General features: G+C 42.5%; 1 protein-coding gene across 1 annotated transcript in view; it reads right to left on the bottom strand.

The window, feature by feature from the left end:
* Nucleotides 1–21883, bottom strand: part of LOC108789316 (BPI fold-containing family B member 4-like) — a 44479-nt gene that overhangs the window by 14268 nt on the left and 8328 nt on the right. The window contains exons 3-5 of the mRNA XM_018559288.1: nt 9899–10015; nt 9641–9809; nt 6244–6348 (exon numbers count right to left, since the gene is read on the bottom strand). Of these exons, the coding sequence (XP_018414790.1) occupies nt 6244–6348; nt 9641–9809; nt 9899–10015 (391 nt within the window). The remainder of the gene's footprint in view (nt 1–6243; nt 6349–9640; nt 9810–9898; nt 10016–21883) is intronic.

Here is a 21883-nt window from a genome sequence, read left to right as displayed (position 1 = left end):
GTTTTCTATGTTCGTGGTGGAAGCCCCAAAACCTTGGATGAGCAGCCCTTCAAGTCTGTGTGAAAAACTGTGGTAAACTGTTGAAAACGTTGAGTATGCAACAGCAAGTGGATCGTTCAGCTGGCAGCCATTGGCGCCAAGAGTTAAAGAAAACTTTTTGTCTGATGTAAACTCTGGCAAGGCCCACTCACATGGCACCATCTTCGCTCTCAGGAGCTCAGTGAATTCAAGCGTGGTACCGTGATAGGTTGCCACCTGTGCAACAAGTCCATCAGTGAAATTTCCTTGCTACTAAATATTCCACGGTCACCTGTTAGTGTTATTATAACAAAATGGAAGCAACTGGGAACAACAGCATGCCAAGACATTTTGGACAATTTCATGCTCCCAAATTTTTGGAAACAGTTTGGTGATGATCACGTCCTGTTCCAACATGACTGAGCACCAGTGCACAAAGCAAGGTCCATAAAGACATGGATGAACGAATTTGGGGTGGAGGAACTTGACTGGCCCGCACAGGGTCGTACCTCAACCCGACAGAACACCTTTGGGATGAATTAGATTGCAGACTGTTAGCCAGGCCTTCTCATCCAACATCAGTACCAGACCTCACAAATGCGCTTCTGGAAGAATAGTCAAACATTCCCATAGACACACTCCTAAACCTTGTGGACGCCGTCTCAGAAGAGTTGAAGCTGTTATAGCTGCAAATGGTGGGCGAACTCAATATTGAACTCTACACACTAAGATTGGGATGCCTTTAAAGTTCATGTGCGTGTAAAAAGGCAGGCGTCCTAATACTTTTGGCAATATAGTGTACATCAGGTTTCATTCTCCTTGTGTCCCAACTAACTACTGGACCTTATACCTGAAGCCTTCCCCACCCTGATTTTAGCTTCTCTTACTCCCCACTTCCCTTCCTCACTCCCCTGCTACCTCCTCCGTTATCCATTCGCAGTGCTCTCCTTACCTCATCATCCCTCCGTTCCTTTTATACCTTCTCTCTTATCCTTACCTTCCTTGTTACCTCTTCCCCCTTCCTGCTCCTATTCAACAAGCCCCCTCATATATAATGTGCCCCACTATATTGTCACTTAACGCCTTCACTACACCCGGAAGCCTGGGTGTTGTAGCCCACCCACACACTTAATTGTAGCCTGACAGTATATTGACAGCAAATATGCCAGAAATAGACAAATACTTTTGTGATCACTTTGCCCAAATCTATGCTGAATCCACACCCCTAAATGCCTTCCTGGGGACAAGATTTTAAAAAATATCCTCTTCCCTGAAATCTCTGAAGCACATGGGTCCTACTTAAATGCAGATAGCACCCTTTTGGAAGGCATTTTGGCCATAAAAACTTCTTAAAATAATGAAGCCTCATGATGGATCCACTAAGCTATATTACAAGAAACATAGGTACTTACTTGACCCTCACTTTGGTTATCTATTCATTTTTTGAAGAGCGGGAATAGTCTACATACCTCTTTCCTCTGCACAGATCACAATACTTCGGAAGCCCAATAAAGATGCCACCAACACTTCAAATTGGTACGCAATATCCTTGTTGCATACCAACATCAAATTACTGGCATAAATAATAGTGACCCAGATAGCAAGGATAACTTACCACAAACTTGTGTCAGGGTTAAATTGTAATTTTGTTAACTTGCTGCACATATTCCTGGCAAGTTGTAGACTTGCAGAACACTTGCAGCACAAGTTCTAGTTGACACTTTTTGAAGAGTCCTGCAGGTCTTAGCAAGAGCTCTGCAAGCTCGCTGGTCTGGAGACTTGCAATGCAGACTTGCTGTAATTGTGCAACAAAATTGTGAAGTTTGGCAAGTCTGCAATAGTTTAGCAAGTCATTTTCAACCTTGCAGCACAATTTCTTGCTATCTGGGGACCCGCCTCATTGAGTTTCTTCCATCTCTGATCCATAGGAATGAGATTCGGATCATTCCATCACACCATTCCATCACACCAGGCAAGTGATAACATCCACAAAGTCACTTATGCAGATACGAATTACTCCCAGCTTTCTCCTGTCTCTTGATATTTTCAAAGCCTTTGAAACTGTGGCATGGGACTATCTACACATGCCCTAACTTGTTGGTGCTTTGGTCTTAGTTTTTTTTGCTTGGATATCTGCTCTCTTCAACATCCTGGGTAACTTACACAGGTTCTTATTCCTCAGACCACTCCTTTGTCAATAAGTGTCTGTCAAATTTTCCTGCCAACAAAGCCGAAGAGGACTTGGTCCTAAAATGGCTTAAAGAAATATTAAAGTCAAAATGTTTTAATCTATGTCAAATGCTGATTAAATCACTTACAATGGATGCTGCTCCTTGATGTTTAAAGGTTTTAGTTTCCTGCAGATAAGCTGGTCCCCTAAGCACTGGGCCTGATATCCTGTTTTACGGTGGTACCTTTCCCTTGCAGGGTCCTATAGAGCCATCCATGTGTGTGCACTAGTAAGTGTGTGTGTCTCCACAAACACACAATGAAGATGTGTCTTGCTGCACTCCTTACCGGATATCCCCAATGTAATGCGTTTGGGTGCTCGTAGTGACCACGGGTGGCACTGCCAAGCAGAGCTGTAGCTAGCCTATTTTGCGCCCGAGGCAAGAACAGAAAATTGTGCCCCCCCTGCCCGATGTTTTTTTGAAGAAACAAAATAAATAACAAGGAATTAATGATAGCGCAGCAGTGTCAGTTCTCCCGCCAGATGTCGCTGCAGCAGCCGCGCCATCCCTAAATTTTACCATTGGGGGGTCACCACAACTTGGCAAATGTTACCAAGGGGTCCCGGCCCTATAAAGGTTGAGAACCACTGCTCTACTGTGAGCTCATGTGCCGTGGTCACAGGTCCCCCAGAGGAGCAGGGGACCCCGAAAACCACGGCAGGGTGGGCCCCTGGACACGATCACCGCTGCTCCTTTCATACAAGTGATCTGATCAGATCACTTGTACTAAACGAGCGGCGGCTCCCCACTGTACATTTAGCTCTGCTTGTCCAGAGCAGAGCTAAATGTACAAAAAAACTACTCACCCCGGCGCCCGAAACTGCATGTCCCAGGCGTTGGGCGATGGGAATTCCACACCCCTGCCCCTGGGACTACAGCTCCCAGAAGGCTGATGCTCCACAGCTCCTTCCCACAGTGGTTGATATGGGGCGTAGTATTAAAGGAGAACTATGGGGTCAGGGCTTTTCCCTATAGTTCTCCTAAGGGCTTGTTCACACCAAGCGTGGAGCAGGTGCTGAGCAGAGCAGGTGCAGACCGGATCAAAACTGCGTCCAATGTATTCCTATGGTATTTTGAGCTCCAGTTCACATCGCAGCGTGCAGATCCAGAGCAGGTAAAAAAACTGCAGCAGGCCTTTTTTACCTGCTCTGGATCTGCAAACGCATCAAAAACACATTAAAAACGCATGCAAATGCCTGGAACGCACTGAAAGCCCATGTTAAAAAAAAAATGTAAACCATAGACGCGTCAAAAACGCATCTAAAAGACTAGCGTGCGTGTGCAGAAACCTGACCGGATCTGCTCTGCATTTGGTGTGCATTTTTTTTAGTTTAACATGGGCTTTCAGTGCGTTTCAGGCATTTGCATGCGTTTTAATGTGTTTTTGATGCGTTTGCAGATCCAGAGCAGGTTAAATAGGGCCTGCTGCAGTTTTTTTACCTGCTCTGGATCTGCACGCTGCAATGTGAACTGGAGCTCAAAATACCATAGGAATACATTGGACGCAGTTTTGATCCGGTCTGCACCTGCTCTGCTCTGGATCTGCTCCGCGCTTGGTGTGAACTAGCCCTAAGGGTCGCGGGAGAACGCAAACTAGCGTTCTCCCGTGACCCAAAGCTCTGTATACCGCGAGTTACAGCTCGCGGTATACAGAGACGCCGCAGCCGAAGTGGATCCTGACAATTCTGTCTGGATCCACCCAGCTGCGTGATTAACAGCTGGCTCCTATATAGAGGCAGAGCCAGCTGTGCCCCGCCCCCTCCCCGGTCCGTTCCGCCAGTCAGCGCTGGCGGATTAGAGTGGGAAGAGGGGGGGAATCCCTGCAGAGTGCCGTGAGTGACAGTTACGGTTCTCTGCAGGGATATATCAAGAAGTGAGCGAGCGCTGGTATGTGTTCGCTCACTTCCCGATCTACTGAGCCGACCTGTGACAGTTTCATGGTCACAGGTCGGCTCAGATTATGAGGCTTTAGTGAAAAACACTCACCTCATAGTTCTCCTTTAAGCCTGTGACACACTACATGCGAAGCCGTGCAGAGCAAAGCAAAGCTGTCAGGCATGGAACTTTGCATGTAGTGTGTGAGCTGAGCGCGGGCAGATGAAGGACTGCATTGTCAGCCAATTGGCTCCCGCGTAATAACCGAATGGCCTTCACATCTTGACGCGTGGGTTTATACGCGCAAGCCGATTGGCTGAAGATGAAATTTTTTATCTCAGCATTGCTGCGCCCCCACCCAGCCTGCACCCGAGGCGAGTGCCTCACTCGCCTCGCCCTTCCTACGGCCCTGCTGCCAAGTCTCCACTAACCCACAGACACAGCAAGGCAAGCCACTTCCCTCCTTCCTGTTCCCCTCTACTCCTTCCTCACTTGTCCATGCTAGTTGAATGATAGTTGCTGGAGACTGTTCTGTCCCTTGTAATCTTGACTGGACAGGGAGTCCATGGAAGTGGAGCTGAGCGAGCAGGAGAACTTCAAGTTACACAAGTTTATAGTCACCCTCAAGTGCTCCATTTTGATTTTGCAGGGGTTCATGTTTGGAAGGTGATTTATCCAGCAGGCCTAAGAACCTTCAAGGCACATGTCCATACACAAAAGTTGAATCATTTTGGAGGAAAGTCTGATAAATTCTCTGGCAATCAGTATTTGTAATGCAAGGGATCCCTTTAAGTCCTAGGGTAGCTCCACAATAAAGCAATAACTATATACTGTACATTAACCTAAAGATATAATCCTGTGCAGATCACCACTATTTAAAATTTAATTGCATATTCCAGCTATTAAATCCACATTTTCCTACCAATCCATCAACACTTCAGTATGCTGTCTAATTTGTACCACAAAGATAAAAAAAACAATAAATTGTATGATTTATTACATTTAAAATACTTGCTAGAAACTGGAGATGTAAGTAATAACAGCACAGACATCTGTGAAAAACTTCCTACTCGGTGGCATACCAATGGTGAGATGCTTGGAGCAGCCTGCGCCAGGTCCAAGCAAAAAAAGGGGTACTTCTGAGTATCATTTGGATTGATCTTCTATCCAATAGGGTCTGCATAGTTTTGGTGCTGTCATTAGGGGGCAGAACCAGCAGTGTGGGACCAGTGTCAGCTCCAGTAAGTAACTACTGACACCCATTTGTTTGTTAGATATCTGTAAGGGGGTACATCTTTAAGGTGGTAAGGGGGTATTCTTGTTACGTAACGCCAATTAAAGGAGGCACTCTTTCAACTGACCACCAATATAACAGGTTATTGTTTGCAATGACCTCCAGTAAAAAAGAACACTCTCTCATTAACTAATGGGGACCTTCCTTTTCACATTAACCCCCAGTGTAAGGTGGCCCTTGTTCCACCCACCACTGAGATAACGGGGCATTTTTTTAAAAACACAGATCACCAATGTATGGAGCTTTTTTCTCAATAACCACCAATGTAGGAGGCATTTTTCAGCTGACCACAAATATAAGTAGATCTTTCTCCTACTGAGTGAAAATGTGAGGGAGTACTTTATTGAGCATTATTGTAAGAGACCACCAAAGTAAGGGGACACTGTTTTCCCTATTCTAACATTTAAGGGGACTTTTCTCCACTGACCCCCATTGTAGGAGCTCACTACATTGACTACAAATGTAAGGGGAATCTTTTTCCCACTAAACTAAAAAATAAGGGGGCACTTCTTCACTGATCACCAATGTAAGAAGCCACTACAGTGACCCCCAATGTAAGGGGGCACTTATTCACTGACCACCAGTGAAAGGGAACACTACACTAACTCCCAATGTAAGGGGGTACCTTTCCACTGAGCACAAATGTAACACTGTAATGGTACACTGTAGTGTTCTCTTTCTATTCTCATTTCTGGCTATCCTTATAATTATTACTATTTTAATATCCGTATTAATTATAATATCTGCCCCACTTACTGATTAAACTAATGTTTAAAATCATAAGATGTTTTTAGTTAATATAAAAACGTAAAATGCTGCTCTTACCTGTTACCATTAATTGCCACTTTTGTATATAAATTAAGATGAACACCGATTCCTGGCAGGAGATGTAAAGAAACTTGTGGAAGTGTAAGGTCTATAATTCTTAGGCTGTTATAAAAAAGAAAAACTAAATTGCAGAACAACTGATTCAATGTGTAATGACACAGACTCATTTGCAATGTAATGGACAGAAAAAAATTAAAGTCAGACAGACAGCATGCATCTTAACTAGGGATGCACCGATACCACTTTTTTAAGACCGAGTACGAGTACCGATACTTTTGATCAAGTACTCGCCGATACCAATTACCGATACTTTTTCTTAAAGGGACAGGTCAAATTTTTTCTAAAGCAATACAAACTCATGCTTTAAGGTCACTTTCTTAATATTATGATTCATGAGATGACGAGGGAGCATGTCGCCGGCTTCCCGGCCAATCAGAATGCCGGGCGCTGCGTCATTACACGGCGCCCGGCTTCCGGATTTGCTAGCTTCCTGACCCATCGGGAAGCTGGGCAGCTCGTCATTGCAGGCTACCCGGCTTCTTGATTGGCCGGGAAGTCGGCTCCATGCTCTCTCATCACAAGTGACGAGAGAGCATGGAGCCGTTTCCTGGCCAATCAGGAAACCGGGCAGCGTGTAATGATGTGCTGCCCGGTTTCCTGATACAGGAAGTACTCGTGCTTGGTATCGGAGCATTTGGGCGAGTATGAGTACTCACCCAAATACTCGGTATCGGCACCGATACCGATACTAGTATCGGTATCGGTGCATCCCTAATCTTAACCCTTTCATGCTCAAGGTAATTGAAACCTAGATGCTTGGCCTAATTTAGCAACATTGGTATTTGTTGGTTAACTTGACCATAACCTTATGACTCAATTGCCCAGCTAAATAATCTACAGGGAGGACAGAGAGAGAGAGAGAGAGAGAGAGAGAGAGAGAGAGGGAGAGAGCTCTGGACCGACAGCTGATTCAAAGGAAGGCAAAAAAAACCTGATCCCCTAAGGTAATTGAATATTCCCTGGATTAACAATCTCTGGTGTTATTACTTACACATAACTCGAATTTTACATATGCAAGCGTAAACCTCTTTTTTTCTCCAGACACAACAAGTGCCCCCTGTCCTTTGCAGTGACCTTAAAGTGCACTAATGTCTCTATATGGATCTCTGCACTCTCTACAGTCCACAATATTCTTTTTGTAAATTGGTGCACAAAACTGAACTGCATATTCCATAGTAGGTCTTACTAATGCTTTGTACAGGGGCAGGATTATGTCTCTCTCTCTGGCGTCTTTACCTCTTTTAATACAAGAAAGGATTTTCTCACTTTAGAAACTGCAGCTTTGCATTGCATGCTATTATTAAGTCTATGGTCTACCAGAACACCTAGATCCTTTTCAATTATTGGCTCCCCCCAAAACTACTGGTAGCAAGCCAGTCATTAAAAAATCTCTAAGAATATAAAAAAAACAATGGCATAGAAATAACAGCTCAATTCTTTGAGGACACGTGAGTGTAAGCCATCTGGTCCAGGTGATTTGTTTACCCCAATTTTGTCTAACTGTTTCTGGACCATATTCATTTTGAGCCATTGCAGTCCATTTGAGGTTGTGGCACTACTATCCCAATTACAGTCTTGAGTTCCATCATGTTCCTTTGTATACACAGAGCTGAAGAAGTTATTTTTAATAGAATTGCTCTCTCTTTGTACCCAGTTCCCAATCCTGAGTTATCTTGTAAGAGACCTACCTGCTTAGACCTGATCTTTTACGATTAATATGTTTAAAGAATTTATATTGTTAAAGACTTTTTGGGGGGGGGGGGTTTGTCTTACTCTCTTTTGCAAACTGTCGTTCATTTAAAATGTATTTTTTACATATTTTATTATGTTTTTTGTAACTATGAAATGATGAAAGTATTTCTTAATTTATAAAAAAATTTAATTGCATTTTTCCTCTTCTTTATGTCTTTTTTAACATTGGATGTGAGACACAAAGGTTTTACTTCTAGCCTTCTGAACTTATTGCCCACTTGAATATACTGTATTTTGCAGCAGGGGCGTAACTAGAAATCACAGGGTTCCATAGCAAAATTTTGAATGGGGCCCTGTTATCTCTAGTTACACCTCTTGCAGAGCCCACTTGAGATCCCACACAGCCCACCTGAGGGTGACCCTGCAGAGCCCACCATAGACTCTCTAAGGTGGGATCTGCAGGGTCAACCTCAGGTGGGCTGGTCACACTCCTTACCTGTCCGCCTTCTCTTCCTCTGCCGTTGTTGATGTGCCCTGCCTCCTCCCCCATCGCCGGGCCCTGCCTTTTCCTCTGATGCCAAACCGGGCCCCGCCTCCTCCTCCACTGCCGGGTCCAGCCTGCTCCACCGCCGCTGCTGGCTCTCACTGACACAGCAGCGAATGTGGAGAGGAACACGCCGCTGCACAGATCACTGTCAGTGATCTGAACAGCGGCACATTCCTCTTCACAGCCGCCAGCGGCATGAGATGCCATCAATTGTTATGCCACTGTTTTGCAGTGTGTTTTAAAATAGTCAGCTTAAAATATTCCTGTTTTCTGTTCTGTGTTATTTGATGACAATATTCCCTCACCAATGCTGTTTCCCCTGGCGGGGACCACTAATTCAGCACAGAACAGTAACCCCCGCTGCTTATTTCCCTTGACTCCCCACTGCCCGACATCAGTAGTCTTCTGGGTCATGAGAGAACCCATCCAGTGGACAGCCAATACAAATCGTGCACACTGGCACTGGCAGTGACATGGACACCAGCAGGACATATATAGGGAGGAAAAGGACCCATCACATGATGATCACGTGACCACAGCTTAAGGTAAGTGAAAAGGTGGACTTAGAAAGTTTCTTTCATAACTCAGCAATTAGTATGTGTGTGTTGGGGGTGGGGGGTGGTAAGGTTTTAATTTAATTTTTAATTTTATCCCCAAGATGAGCTTTACATTTTTAACATTTTAGAATTTTTTTGTAATACTAAAATTGTAACAGATAAGTGCGGTATTAAATAGAGGAAACCTGCCAGCTACAGACTGCAGACAGCTCTGTAGGGTGAACCAACATTTTCTCAACAAAACCTTCATCTTGCATGTGATTACTATGTTCTAGCTGAATTAGTGATCATCTGATATTGAGCCACTTAAACTGGTTACCGATCATTAGTTTAGACTAGACTGAAGCTGTCAGTCAGGTTTGACAGCTAGCAGCTGCAAAAGTATCTGCCACCACTCCCATTAAAAAAGGTATGCATTTACATTTAAAGTTTACTTGCTTCTTGTATACTTGTGAATGTATTCTAGAATTAAAGTTGTAATATAAGTACACATGAATTATAGTAAAGTAGCAATATAGCTCCAGTGTATATATCTTACCCAGTTATCCCCTGGACTGTGTTTAGGATCCCTCCATTGCCCAGTATGCTAAGAAGGCCTCCTCCTCCAAGCAGTCCTCCCAGGATTCCTCCATTTCCTAGGATGCCACCATTATTGTAAGAACCTGGACCATCAGAACTGCCACCTCCTCCTCCACCCCCACCAAGGCCTCCAAGAAGACCACCAAGAAGTCCACTTTTTTCCAGCCACCCCCTTGTCCACCTCCCAAAAGTCCACCCAAGAGTCCACCACCCCCACCTCCTCCACCACCGAGAAGCCCACCAACCAACCCTCCCACCAGGTCCCCACCACCACTACCCGAGGGCACTTTCATATTGTTTTGCAAAGTCTTTCCTCTCATTTGTCCAGAAACAGCTGAAATGAAGAAAAGTAAAACATGTAATCTATTCTTTTGTGTAATATCAACATTATAAGGCAAGTAGAAATGTACATCAGAAATTTAGATTTAACAATTACGGTACTTTTTTTTTAGGAGGAGACGTGTTTGAAAAAAATAATTCCCTTCTTCCTCATTCGTCATGCAAACAGAGCAAAACAGTGGCGTTGCAGGGGATGCGTCCCATACTGTCACGAACCCGAGCCCCGTCTCCTCACACAGCCGCGGCGCCGCCTCGTTGCTAGGAGACGGGCCGGCAGGCTTGCGTACTCAGCTCCTCCCTCCAGACGTCTCCCTCGGACTCGTCACACATAGGAGTGAGGGCGTAGCAGCCCGGCCCTTCGGAAGCATTCCGTTGCTAGGAGACATTCGGGAGAGCCTCTGCTGACCTCCAACACACCTGCCTACTCATAAAAGCCTGGAAGGCACACTTGCTCAATGTTCTAGCGAGGTAGAACGTTGAGCAATTCCTTAGGGCTCATACCTCTGCTGAAGCACATGAACCTTTTGTTTCCAGAGCATAGTAATCTGGTCTTCTTCCAGCACAGCAGTGATCCTTCGCCCTGTATTCCTGGAGGGCTCTGAATACCCCAACAAACCGCAAGTACCATCCTGGACTCTGCATCTGTGCACATTGCCTGTTACTCAGTGGGGTTTAAAGAGACACTGCTCTACAAAGGGGGTTGTTTCTAGTACTGCTAATTACTGTTTGATACGCCTGCATTCAGGAACCTACTTGTGAGATCTATGTTACCCTGCCAAGTTAATTGCGGTTGCTATAGTGCATTAGTGGAGTGAACTACTGTATACTAAACCACATACTGGGCTACCTTTGCTTTTCTCTGCCAAGTTGCTGGTAGTTTCTATAGTTTTTATGCATTAGTGGAGTGAACTACTTTATAACGAACTACAAACCCCCACAGGCCCCAACTAACCACAATATTGCGACAGAGGGAAGGTTCACTTGTTGTTACCTCTGCAATTACAGCCTGTGGTGGCGTATGATGTGTAAAGGGTTTCTACCTCACTCAACCACACTAAGAGTGTAAGTGTGAACCCCCACCTGAGCCATCCACAAAGCCTCTCCACAGCTGAGATCCTCAGCCAAACTCGCTCAAACGTTACACATACTCGGCTGATACCATTAGAGGGATGACACCAAAATGACTGACAGTCATTTTGGTGTCACCCCCTCTAAAAAGTCGGGCACTTGGTCATGGACCGAGAGCCTGGCATTGTCAGGAGAGAGCCGGGTGAACGTCCCTCCTCTCTCTGCCGGAATCCATAACCAAGATGGCTGCTGGCAGGAGTCAAGTAGATGGCGCATATGCGCGATGACATCATGGTGCATATGCGCGATGATGTCATCGCGCACGCATGTGTTGATGTCACGCGCATGTGCGATGACGTCATGGTGGGGTGTCACCCGGTCTCCACTACGGGTGAGACCCGGCCCCTGGGACGCCCCTGGAGCAAATTAAAGCAAACCTAGTGTGATAAATGAAAACATTTTGAAAACATGTTTATTATTATAATAAAGTTTCTTTTTGGTGCCTTGGTTACCATTTACAGTCCTTTCTTTTAAAGAGTAAACCTAAAAAAGTTGATCTTACCATCATTTAATGCTCCTTTAGCCAATCGTAGTACAGCTCCCTTGCTTTTAGCACTACTAACCCAATGAGCTTGGATGAGAAGACAACATAAAAAGGAGACACGCCACAGTTTGAACATCTTACGAAGGAATAATTCTAAAACAAAAGCACAAAAAGCAACATTACCATCAGGATAATGAAATGCAAACATCAATGACTGAAATTAACTTGTTGATTCATATTCATTCATACCGTGATCATAAAACTATTTGAAAAACTTATAAAAACTATACTTTGTGGAAGTGATTCTTCATGGCTTAGGATGGAAGTTAGATTTCCTGTTTTCTGCCTGCTTGTTCCTCCCCTTCATCAGTTTTCACTGTGGTTATTAATGTTTTTATAAGCCATCCACAGCTGACACGATCTTTATCCTTTCTTCTGCCAAAATGTAGTGCTGAGTATGCTCTCCCATGAAGAGCTGGTCACTTCTTAGTGTTGAGTAATCTCAACAGTAATCTCATTCTGGTTGATGGCATCCACCAGCACTGAGCAGAGTTCGGGAACAGGAGAGAAAATTTACAAGGGAGCTGCCACACATGCCAGTGGTAGTGGGTTTTAAAGATAACACGGTAAGTTAAAGTAGTATTAAAGTCTCTTTTTTTACATCGATCTACTGCTATCAAGCAGTAGATATATGCAAAAACATTCAAAAAAATTAAAAGGTTACCAAATAGGTAAAAACTTACCTCTGTCTCCGCCGTTCGCTCCGGTCAGCAGAATCCAACTTCACTGAATGGCCGTGCAGGAGGATGTGTGTGGGCGCATGCGCAGTGGAGATCACCAGTGGGGAGAATCGGAGAGACACACTGTAAGTCAATGCACGCAGCCGTGAGTATGCACACTGGACAGACTCCGTGGGACAGGAAGAAATAGCAGTCTGCACTGGATCAGGGACCGGCAAGAGCCATGGAGGGAATGGAGAAAACTACTGGAAGGAAGGAGATGATCATATCAAGAGGTATTACTTAAGGTAAGTCCTTACAGCTGCATAGGGGGATGTGAGTTTAATGTCACTTTAAAGTGGAATTTCTGGTAACTTAACAGGATTGCATGAATACATTCCAGACTTGTCACATTTTACAGCAATACTATACTTTTGTAGGTTTTACTTTTCATCAATTGAAAGCAGTCCTTGAACAAAGTCAATTGACTTTGCCTAGGCTGAGATGATGTCCTGTAGCCTTTCCCTTGTAATTTGCTGCAAAGTTACAATGTTGCAGTCTGATCAAATGGGGAGAAAAGACTGAGGAAATGTTTTAACCTGCCTAAAGCAGACTGATGACATCATCTCTGAGCAAGGTAGTGTACTGCTTTAATTTGTCTCACTATGTGTGAGTCCCATAACCTCTCTTTGCATGGTATTACATCCCTAATAGTGAGGAAAAAGGAATCTCTTTAGGCACTATTGTGTGCAAAATATTAGACATTATCCTTCATTGCTGGCTCTCACTAAATCCAAGCGACTGCTGAGCTTGTCCCTACCCTCCAGATTAAATTATGTTTTATTCTGAGTGGCGGAGCCATCTTGGTTTAGGCATAATCCAGGAGCAGCATTTACTTGCTGGACTGAGATGGCACAGTCATATAAATACGGGTGTCTATGCAGTTCTTGACAGGAGAGGTTATGGGGCTCACACATAGTGAGACAATTTAAAACAGTACACTACCTTGCTCATATTCCCCATGTTAAATGGGTGTTTCTCATTAGTTAGGGGATATATATATAGACCTTTCACTGATAGGTATGGAGGTATTAGCAAGGATTAGGATCTGCGATCACCACGCTACATATAACCATTTCACTTATATGAATTCATTCACATATATTTTAACACTATGATCACAGTATTGACCTCTTTGGAGGTTTATGTTCACAACAAGGGTAATGTTGCCAACAGGGGTTGAGAATTTGGTATGAATGGTATCCCTTTTAGTTGAAGGGAATACTTATTAGTTTTGAGGATTAGGGGGATACCAATGTGAGAATAGTCTGTAGATATGGATTTTTGTATTTTGATCTCTCACTTTATATAGACTTTTAGCAATGCCTTGTATACATAGGTGGGATATCTTTATACTGGGGGAAGAATCCCATACTGATTTCATTACCCCTGTAATTTGTTCTAGACTAGGTGATAGGGGTTCTTTGCATCTTCCTCGATGCCCCCCCTTTCCTGTGGCCCCGATGTCCCTGGCATGGTCTCGGGCTGAGTTGAGTGGGATGATTTGATTCAGGCCGCCATCACTTTCTCTTAATCTGGAAATATCGGTCCTCCTCCAGACATTAGTTGTTTGGTAAGTACGGGGTACCCACCTTTCGGGGGCCCTCATACCTGTGGTGCAGTTGGCTGAAACATTCTAATTTATGTTATATTAATTTATTAATGAATTGAATAATGCAATTAAATAAATTGATGTATAATTGTTATTATTGTTAGATTATCCCCCCGTGGTCCCCTGAAGAAGCTTGGTGCGAAACACGTCGGGACCCGGATATGTCTGTTCCAGTAAATGAACAATGAAAAACTAATGACAATCAGTAAATGAACAATGAATAATTAATGAAAATTATGTTTGCAACTATGGATATTTAATTAAGATATAACTGGTTTACGTTGGGCATATCCTGGGCACTTTGTGTGTGTTTTAGCCAATTGTTTTTTTTTTTATACTTGTATGTATTACTATCGATTCTTTTATATAATGTAATTACTGTATAATAAAATTTGGATATAATTTTTACACATGTATTGGTTTTATACCTCTCAGAAACCCCTATTTCCATATTCCCCATGTTGCCTGTCTAATGTTCTAAATGATGGTACAAAACATTCAACAACTGCATTGTCTACAGTAAAATCGCAACACTGATGAAGGATGAAGTGAGCAATTTTCTAGGTGATACAGCCTGTCAAAATCTTCCGGTAGCTTCAAGTATTGTTCATCTTATCCTGCAGTATGTTTTAAATCTCAAACTCTGCCATGCTTGGGATTACAAATATACTGCAGGATAACATATCCATTTTGTAAAGCGCTGCACAAATTGTTGGAGCTATATAAACCCTGTATAAAAATATAATAACAATAATCCTACTAGGATACTGCTAGTACTCATATACATATAGAACCAAAAACATTAGGTCCATTAGTTGTGATTACAAGAAAATGATTTGCCCAAACCATGGATAGCACCACTGTCAGGTTTTTAATGCTTTTGTGTCACCATTAGGAAGATACACTCTTTCTATTTGCCCCGGTGACCACCATCACATGGAATGATCGTTTGGGAGAAAGCTAAATTTTAGTTTGAGTTACCACCAGAAAATGAATAGCGGGGAAATCTTCAAATGAGGACATTTGTTTTTGTGGCAGCGGTCTAAGAGGGGGTTTCCCTCAAATTACAAAGATTTCCACAAACTTCCTGTTGTCTCTAAAGGACAGGAATTAAAGTGAAATATGCCCAATTGAAAAAAAAACCCCAATGTTTTCACTAGGGATGCACCAATACCGTTTTTTAATTATCGAGTTCCAGTACCAATATTTTTTTTTCCGGTACTCGCCAATTCTGGATACAGATACTGGAAGTCCCATTAAGGAAGCCAGGCGGCGTGTAATGACTCGTCACCTGGCTTCCCGAATTAGCAGGGAAGTCGACTCCACGCTCCCTCGTTACCAGGTGACGAGGATGCATGGAGCCGGCTTTCTGGTCAATTAGGAAGCTGGGCACCATGTAATGACTGGTTAGCCGGCTTCCTGATTGGTCTAGAAGCTGACCAATAAGGAAGTCAGGCAATGAGTCATTACACGAGTACTCGCCCAAATACTTGGCATTGGCACCGATACCGATAGTATAGTAGATAGTACCAATAATCCCTAGTTTTCAACATTCAGCCCATTTCACACAGGCTGATCAGGAGGGGATCCGTGCATAGATCCTTTCCTGATCACAGCAGTATGGAGCAGTTGTCACCGCTGTGACATCCGTGTCTGTACAGTTTTTCGCAAGATGGAGGAAAAAACTGCATTTGCCAGACCCTATGCCAGTCTATGGGGAATCAGATGTAAGCAGAATAAGCAGTCCATTTAAACCAGATTACCGCTGATCCGTTATGATTCGGTCCTCCTAAAATTTGAAAACTGTTCCTTTCGTTTTTCCGGACCTGGACGGAGGCATGGGTAACTGGGTGTAAACAGAGGTTTGTCTGTTTGCACATGGCTGCCCATAGACTTGCATTGAGCATCGGTCGGGTCCGCCTGAAAATCGTGGAAAATGGCCTTCCCTATTCTACCCTATTTCATTATACTTTAAGTACATCCAACACGCATATTTTGCAGGCTAGTTAAAAATATAAATGATGGAATGTATACTAAGACTTCACCTTCCCCTTTGCTGTATAGACAGAGTGGTGAAACATTATCTGCCTTGGGTGTCAATTTGATCACTTTACCCAACGTACCCAGAGCTGTTGCTACAATAATTTTTAGCGGCGTTCTCCTAGTCTCAAAAAATTATTTAAAGGGTTCATCTGAGATAACAAGTTTGTAAAAGGCTGTTGCAGAGAATGAAAAAGAAAGAACAGTGCCATCATCTTTTATATATTCTTGTCTTGATGCTACCTGTTTTGGTTAGGTGGATTTTAATGGGAGATTTCCCAGTGTCACCATGGACAGTAAAACAGACCAATAGTAGAACTACAAAATGCTGAGTTCCTACCTACAGGCCATAAGTTTAGAGTTAGCCATTAATATTGGGCCTAGAATTATTGCTTTCACACTGGCGCACACAGCAATACCTAACATGTGTAGCACAATCAATGTTTTCATACATAGGCGCACTTCACGTATGTTTACGTTAGTATGCATGGGTTCATGGGGCAGGGTACTTTAAAAATGTGTTTTGTATTTTTAAAATTGATTTATTTTACTTTTTTTTTTTTTTTTTTACTTCAGTGCTATTACATAGCACATTGGAAATGACAGGTTCTCTTTGAAGTGACATAAGTGGTCTATTTCCACTGCAAATAAGCTATTCATTCACAGATCATGCTTGGGAAGTCGGGGCATGCTCTAGAGAACCTGGGGAATGGCAGCTGAGGAGCCTGAAGTGGTGCAATCAGTGTAGCTTCTGGCTCCATTCAGCATGGAGGAGCTCAGCAAACGGATGTTCACCAGTTTCTCTCCCCTCAACCTGCCCACACCCGTGATGCCAGTTCCGGTTCCGTTGTAAAGCCAACCATCAGCTTTACACGGCTAAACAGATAGCTACTGGGAGTCTGAGTAGAGGGGCTCGCTTTCCGCGGCGTATGGGATACAGCGTACAGTGAATAGGCTAAATATTTACATTATGTTACATACTTTTAGCAGCAAAAATATTCTCTTGCAAAACTAAATATCTTCCTAAAATCTATATTTCTCCTCTCTTTCACCCTTCTTTGTCCCACCTCTTGCCTTTCCTTATCTATAACGACTTATAATGTTTAAGAATTGTCCTATCACTTATTCTTTCTGCATGGGATTTATATTTCAACTGCTTTACACCTTTTTATTTCTTAAAGTGCACCTGTGCCCAGAACAGTGGGGTCACAAGGGAGGTGCAGGGGGTGCGGCCCGCATCGTGGTGGCACCATGGGAGGGATGACACCAAAATGACTGAAAGTCGGGCACTCGTTCAAGGACCGAGAGCCCGACAGTTGCTCGAGAGAGAGAGAGGAGGGGACCCGGCGGCATACCTTATCCCGCCGGGTGATGTCCCCTCCTCTCTTTGCCGGTGTCCATCACCAAGATGGCCACTGGCAGGTAACAGCGGTACCACGCATGACATCTTCACGCGCGTGTGCGATGACGTCACTGCGGGGTGTCACCCGCTACCCGCAGCGGGTGTCACCCCGCCTCGAGATGCCTCTGGCCCAGAATACAGACAATAAATAATTCACATATTTTTTTTTACCAAGCAGTAAAGAACTTTAAAACAAGTTTACAGTGAAATAATTCACAAACAAACAATTACAATAAAGTCTCTACAATTGGTTCTCAGTAGGTTTCCGGCTTAAGCTGTCCATACACCTATAGATTTTCTGCAGATTTTCTATGGTCAGATGGGGAAAGTGCAATAGATTCTTCCATCTACACTAAACTCTGGGAAATCTCCCACTGGGCCAAGCTTCACTATCTTGCTAGTTGGCCACTCAAAATACCTGCATCCAATCAGATTGTTCAGGTATTTTGACAGCCAGCGGGGCCGACTACCAAGATTTAGAAGCTTGGCCCAATGGGAGATTCCTCCATCCACATATTGTAGAGTAGATGGAGGAATCTGTTTCACTTTAGCCAAAATCTGTAGGTGTATGGCCAGCTTTAGACAGCTGAGAAACACCTTTTGGGCGTCTGCATTAGAAGGCTGGCAGGCTGCCAACATTTTTAAGTAATATAAAGGAATAGAAAAAGCTGAGATTTCAGTGCTTCTGTTGTGAACTTTGAGAATTAATGTTTCTACAATGCCTTTAGCTACAGCACTGAATGAGTGCTTGTTTAAAAGTCCTCTTACTGCTTGATTGTAATATGTAAATACTTTAGCGTTCACAGTCTGGGCACAGGTTCATTTTAAAGTGTATCTAAGCCCAAAACACAAATGTAATACATAGCAGCTGTTCAGTCATTAGTTTCCTTTACAAATGTGAAAATGCTCACTCACTGTCCAGTATCTATGGAGGAGCAGCACTGTCTCCCTAGGCTGTTCTTCTGATGTAAAATACAAACAACTCACCTGCACCTCTTTGCCAATACATAGGGGGTGAGTGTTTTGTAATTTACAGAAGATAGCTGGGAAAGCTGATAACACTGTTTGAGAAATCAGTTGAGTGCACAATAATTTACAAAGCCACTGAGCTGCTGGCAATATCAACTAGTATTTTCTGTACTTGCAGAAAATGTACTAAGCATGAACAAAAAAAACTAATGCAGCTACTACATCCATCAACTGGCACTTGGCAATGTATTACATTTTCATTCTTGGGTTTAGATATCTGTTATATGTTTCTAACATTAAAAACAAATTGCTTTATGAAAGTAGATAAGTCCTCTAAATGGAACATTAACAATACAATATTCACATATTTTTAACAAAGTATCAAATTGTTAACAAGCTACATGTTTTACTTTGTCCTCTGAGTTGCTGTTATAATTACCTATAGAACCATATAGAATTTTCAAGTTTAACTACTGCTTACTTGGGGACGAAGTGATTGGGAAAGTTTGGTGAGCTGGATCTGTTACATTTTTGAAAATGCACCAATTCAAATTTTATTCAGGAAATATTTGGGTGGAATTATTTTCTTAATTTAATTCAAATTAATTGTTTACCCTTATTTCCATTCTGCAAATAACTTCTATCAAAATCCTACATTTATATTCCATTTAAAAAAATGTTTTTTTTTGAGTTTTAATTAATAAAATCAAATTGTATAAATACTCCTATATTTATAATTCTAATTCTTACCTTTGTCAAATCATATAGGAAAATCTGAAGTCTTTGTGCATCATCTAGTGCAAATAGAAAAGTGTGGTTAGAGATCCTTATATCTTGAACCAGGATAACATCCATAATCCTTCCTAGGTAACAAAAAGCCAAAATCTATTATGGTTGCTTGAGCAATCCAAAGTAAACTATCAATGGCAAATGAGAATAGATAAGGCAATCATGGTCCAGCATTAGTTTGAACTATATTCGCTTGTTCGAACTACAATGATAACAGACCACTCTTATCTTTGCTTATCTTTAATAAGGATATGCTCCTTGCAGTTGGCAGGTACCTCATGCATTGTATATTTATGAATGAGTAGAGGTTAAAGGCTTTTCTAGTGTAATTGTGCACTTCATTAATGCATTCTTCTGTGGAAGTATTATGTTTTAATCTATTTGCTTTCATGATATATACTTCTCAACTTTCATGCACATTAAAATCACAAGAAAAAGCATTGGCATACTTTTTGTAGGGCCTAGAACCCCAAAGACCCCTATCCCTCAGCCAATCAGGAGGAGCAGTTATTATATTTCCAAGTCCAAGTTGATAGTTTTAGGACACTTTGAAGTCCATTATACAAGGGTCAGTCAAAATTCCCTCATGTTTGTAATTTGAGATCTATTAGAGTGACTAAATGTTCCTGTACGATGTTATAGAGATGTCCTTACCCTACTAATGTATGCTTTTCTTTTCCAGATTGGGTAAATAGAACCATGGATCTGTGGCTAAAACAACAAGCTGTAATTGAATTTCTGCAAAAGACGGTTGCGCACCTAAAGAAATCCATAATTGGCTGAATAATATTCATGGGGTTAAGGTTAGCAATGTGCGGGGTTGGGTGCAGAAGTTTCAAGAAGGAGAAACCAAAATTCCACTACAGTGTCCCCATAAACTTTCTTTAGCTGATCATCTCAAATTAAAGACATGGAGGCATTGGTGTTGATTTACTAATCTTATAAACACACATAGTTTCGTTTTAAATTCGGATTTGTGTTATTTCGTTTTTCGGGATTCGGGTGTGGAAGTCAATTCGGATTCGGACGAAATTCGTTAGCGGTAGTTCGATCGCACGTTCGTTTCTTATTCGTTTTGTTTATTCGTTCGTTCGTTTGCAGCAAAGTGACATTTGAGGGGGAAACATGTTTTCTCCAACGAACGAAACGAATAAGAAACGAACGTGCGATCGAACTACCGCTACCGAATTTCGGAAACGGAAATTCGGATTCGTTTGCATTTGTTATATCTGTAATTCGCAATTCGGATACATCCGAATGTCCGAATTTCTGAAAATTCGTCCGAATTTCGATTCGGAACGAAACGAATCGCACATGTCTAGATATTATATTACTATCGTACTGCCCATAACACCGATCTTTACTCTCTTAAAGAGATATGGTCCTGTCTTCTGCAGTGATGCAGGAGGCAATGGAAGACATCACAACTCTCAGAGGGGGACCAGGAATGCAAAGTTCCTGAAAGTGTGTTGGATGAAGAGGATTCTGGGGGGACCATAGCTCTTGAACAGTAGGGAATGGTTTATTTATTTATTTGAGTCTACATCCCATTAGGAAGATTTCTCTTCTTTTCGTTTCTACAGACACAAGAGGAAGTGATCAAAGTGAGGGGTGAATCAAACAAACATAGAGGAGTGAAGCGCTACAATCAAGCAAGGGGGGGTTAAAAGGAAAGGAAGGCTAGAATACGGACCAGTTTTAGTTCCAGGGTCCGAGTAATATGTTTAATGGTTGATCAGATTCGTCCCAGAAAACATAAATGTATGATACAGAAATGAGGATAAAAATCAAAGTGAGGGGGCAGTTGTTATTAGAACAGGTGCCCCTATTGGAAATGACAACTGTAAAATTTTTGATTTCCAATTCTTTCTGCCCGTGTCACAATAGTCACCATTACAAAAAGAGAGAGTGAATGACCCTGAAGGGGTCAGATAGCTAAACGAAATCTAACAGAGGTTCTTACTCTATCCAAAACTATAAAGAGAGGTTTTAGGTTTAGATATAGTTAACATTCTTCTTTGTCCTTTTAATCCTGCTACAAAGTGTTGTGCACTGCTGCGATAGGCTAAAACTAGATATCTATAGTTTCTATAACATCCTGTATTAGGATGCTAATTACTGTATACGGATAATATAAATATGAATTCATTTTGATTTGAATTCTATTAGTGGAGAGTGAACTTCCAGATTAACTCCAACTGATGAAGATATTTTAGAAATCAATTTCCCAACTGCTAGGTTAAATGAAACGCAACGTCCCCTGAATGCACTTCATAGGCCACCCTGGACCCACAAGAGATATTAGCATAGAGGAGTGCCACATCATTACTGTACAGTACTCAGGACCCTATCACCATCGTAAGAAGAGAACCAGCAATGTGGCATGACTGAACAGAAGACACCTGAAAAAAAACATTGATGAAAGACAGTTAAAATAAGTGAAAAATATGCTGGTGGTGGTAGTGCTTCAGTGAGGAGGGGGTTCAGGAGCTAGAGTAAAGCTGGCATTGGACTTTCAGCCAGTACTTTGTGAAATATATTATGCTCAAGTATAACTTGCATATTAATTTGTCCTTCTGAGGTGACAGTATAACCATAGAGGTTATGAAGCGACAGGACTAAATCAATCACAAAACCTTCACTGGCTGTAGTGTGCACAG

The sequence above is a fragment of the Nanorana parkeri genome, unplaced genomic scaffold (assembly GCF_000935625.1).
Source record: "Nanorana parkeri isolate BGI_ZX_2015 unplaced genomic scaffold, ASM93562v1 scaffold387, whole genome shotgun sequence".
Lineage (NCBI taxonomy): Eukaryota > Metazoa > Chordata > Amphibia > Anura > Dicroglossidae > Nanorana > Nanorana parkeri.
Note: the sequence above shows the minus strand (reverse complement) of the source record. Positions and strands in the feature narration are given on the sequence as shown.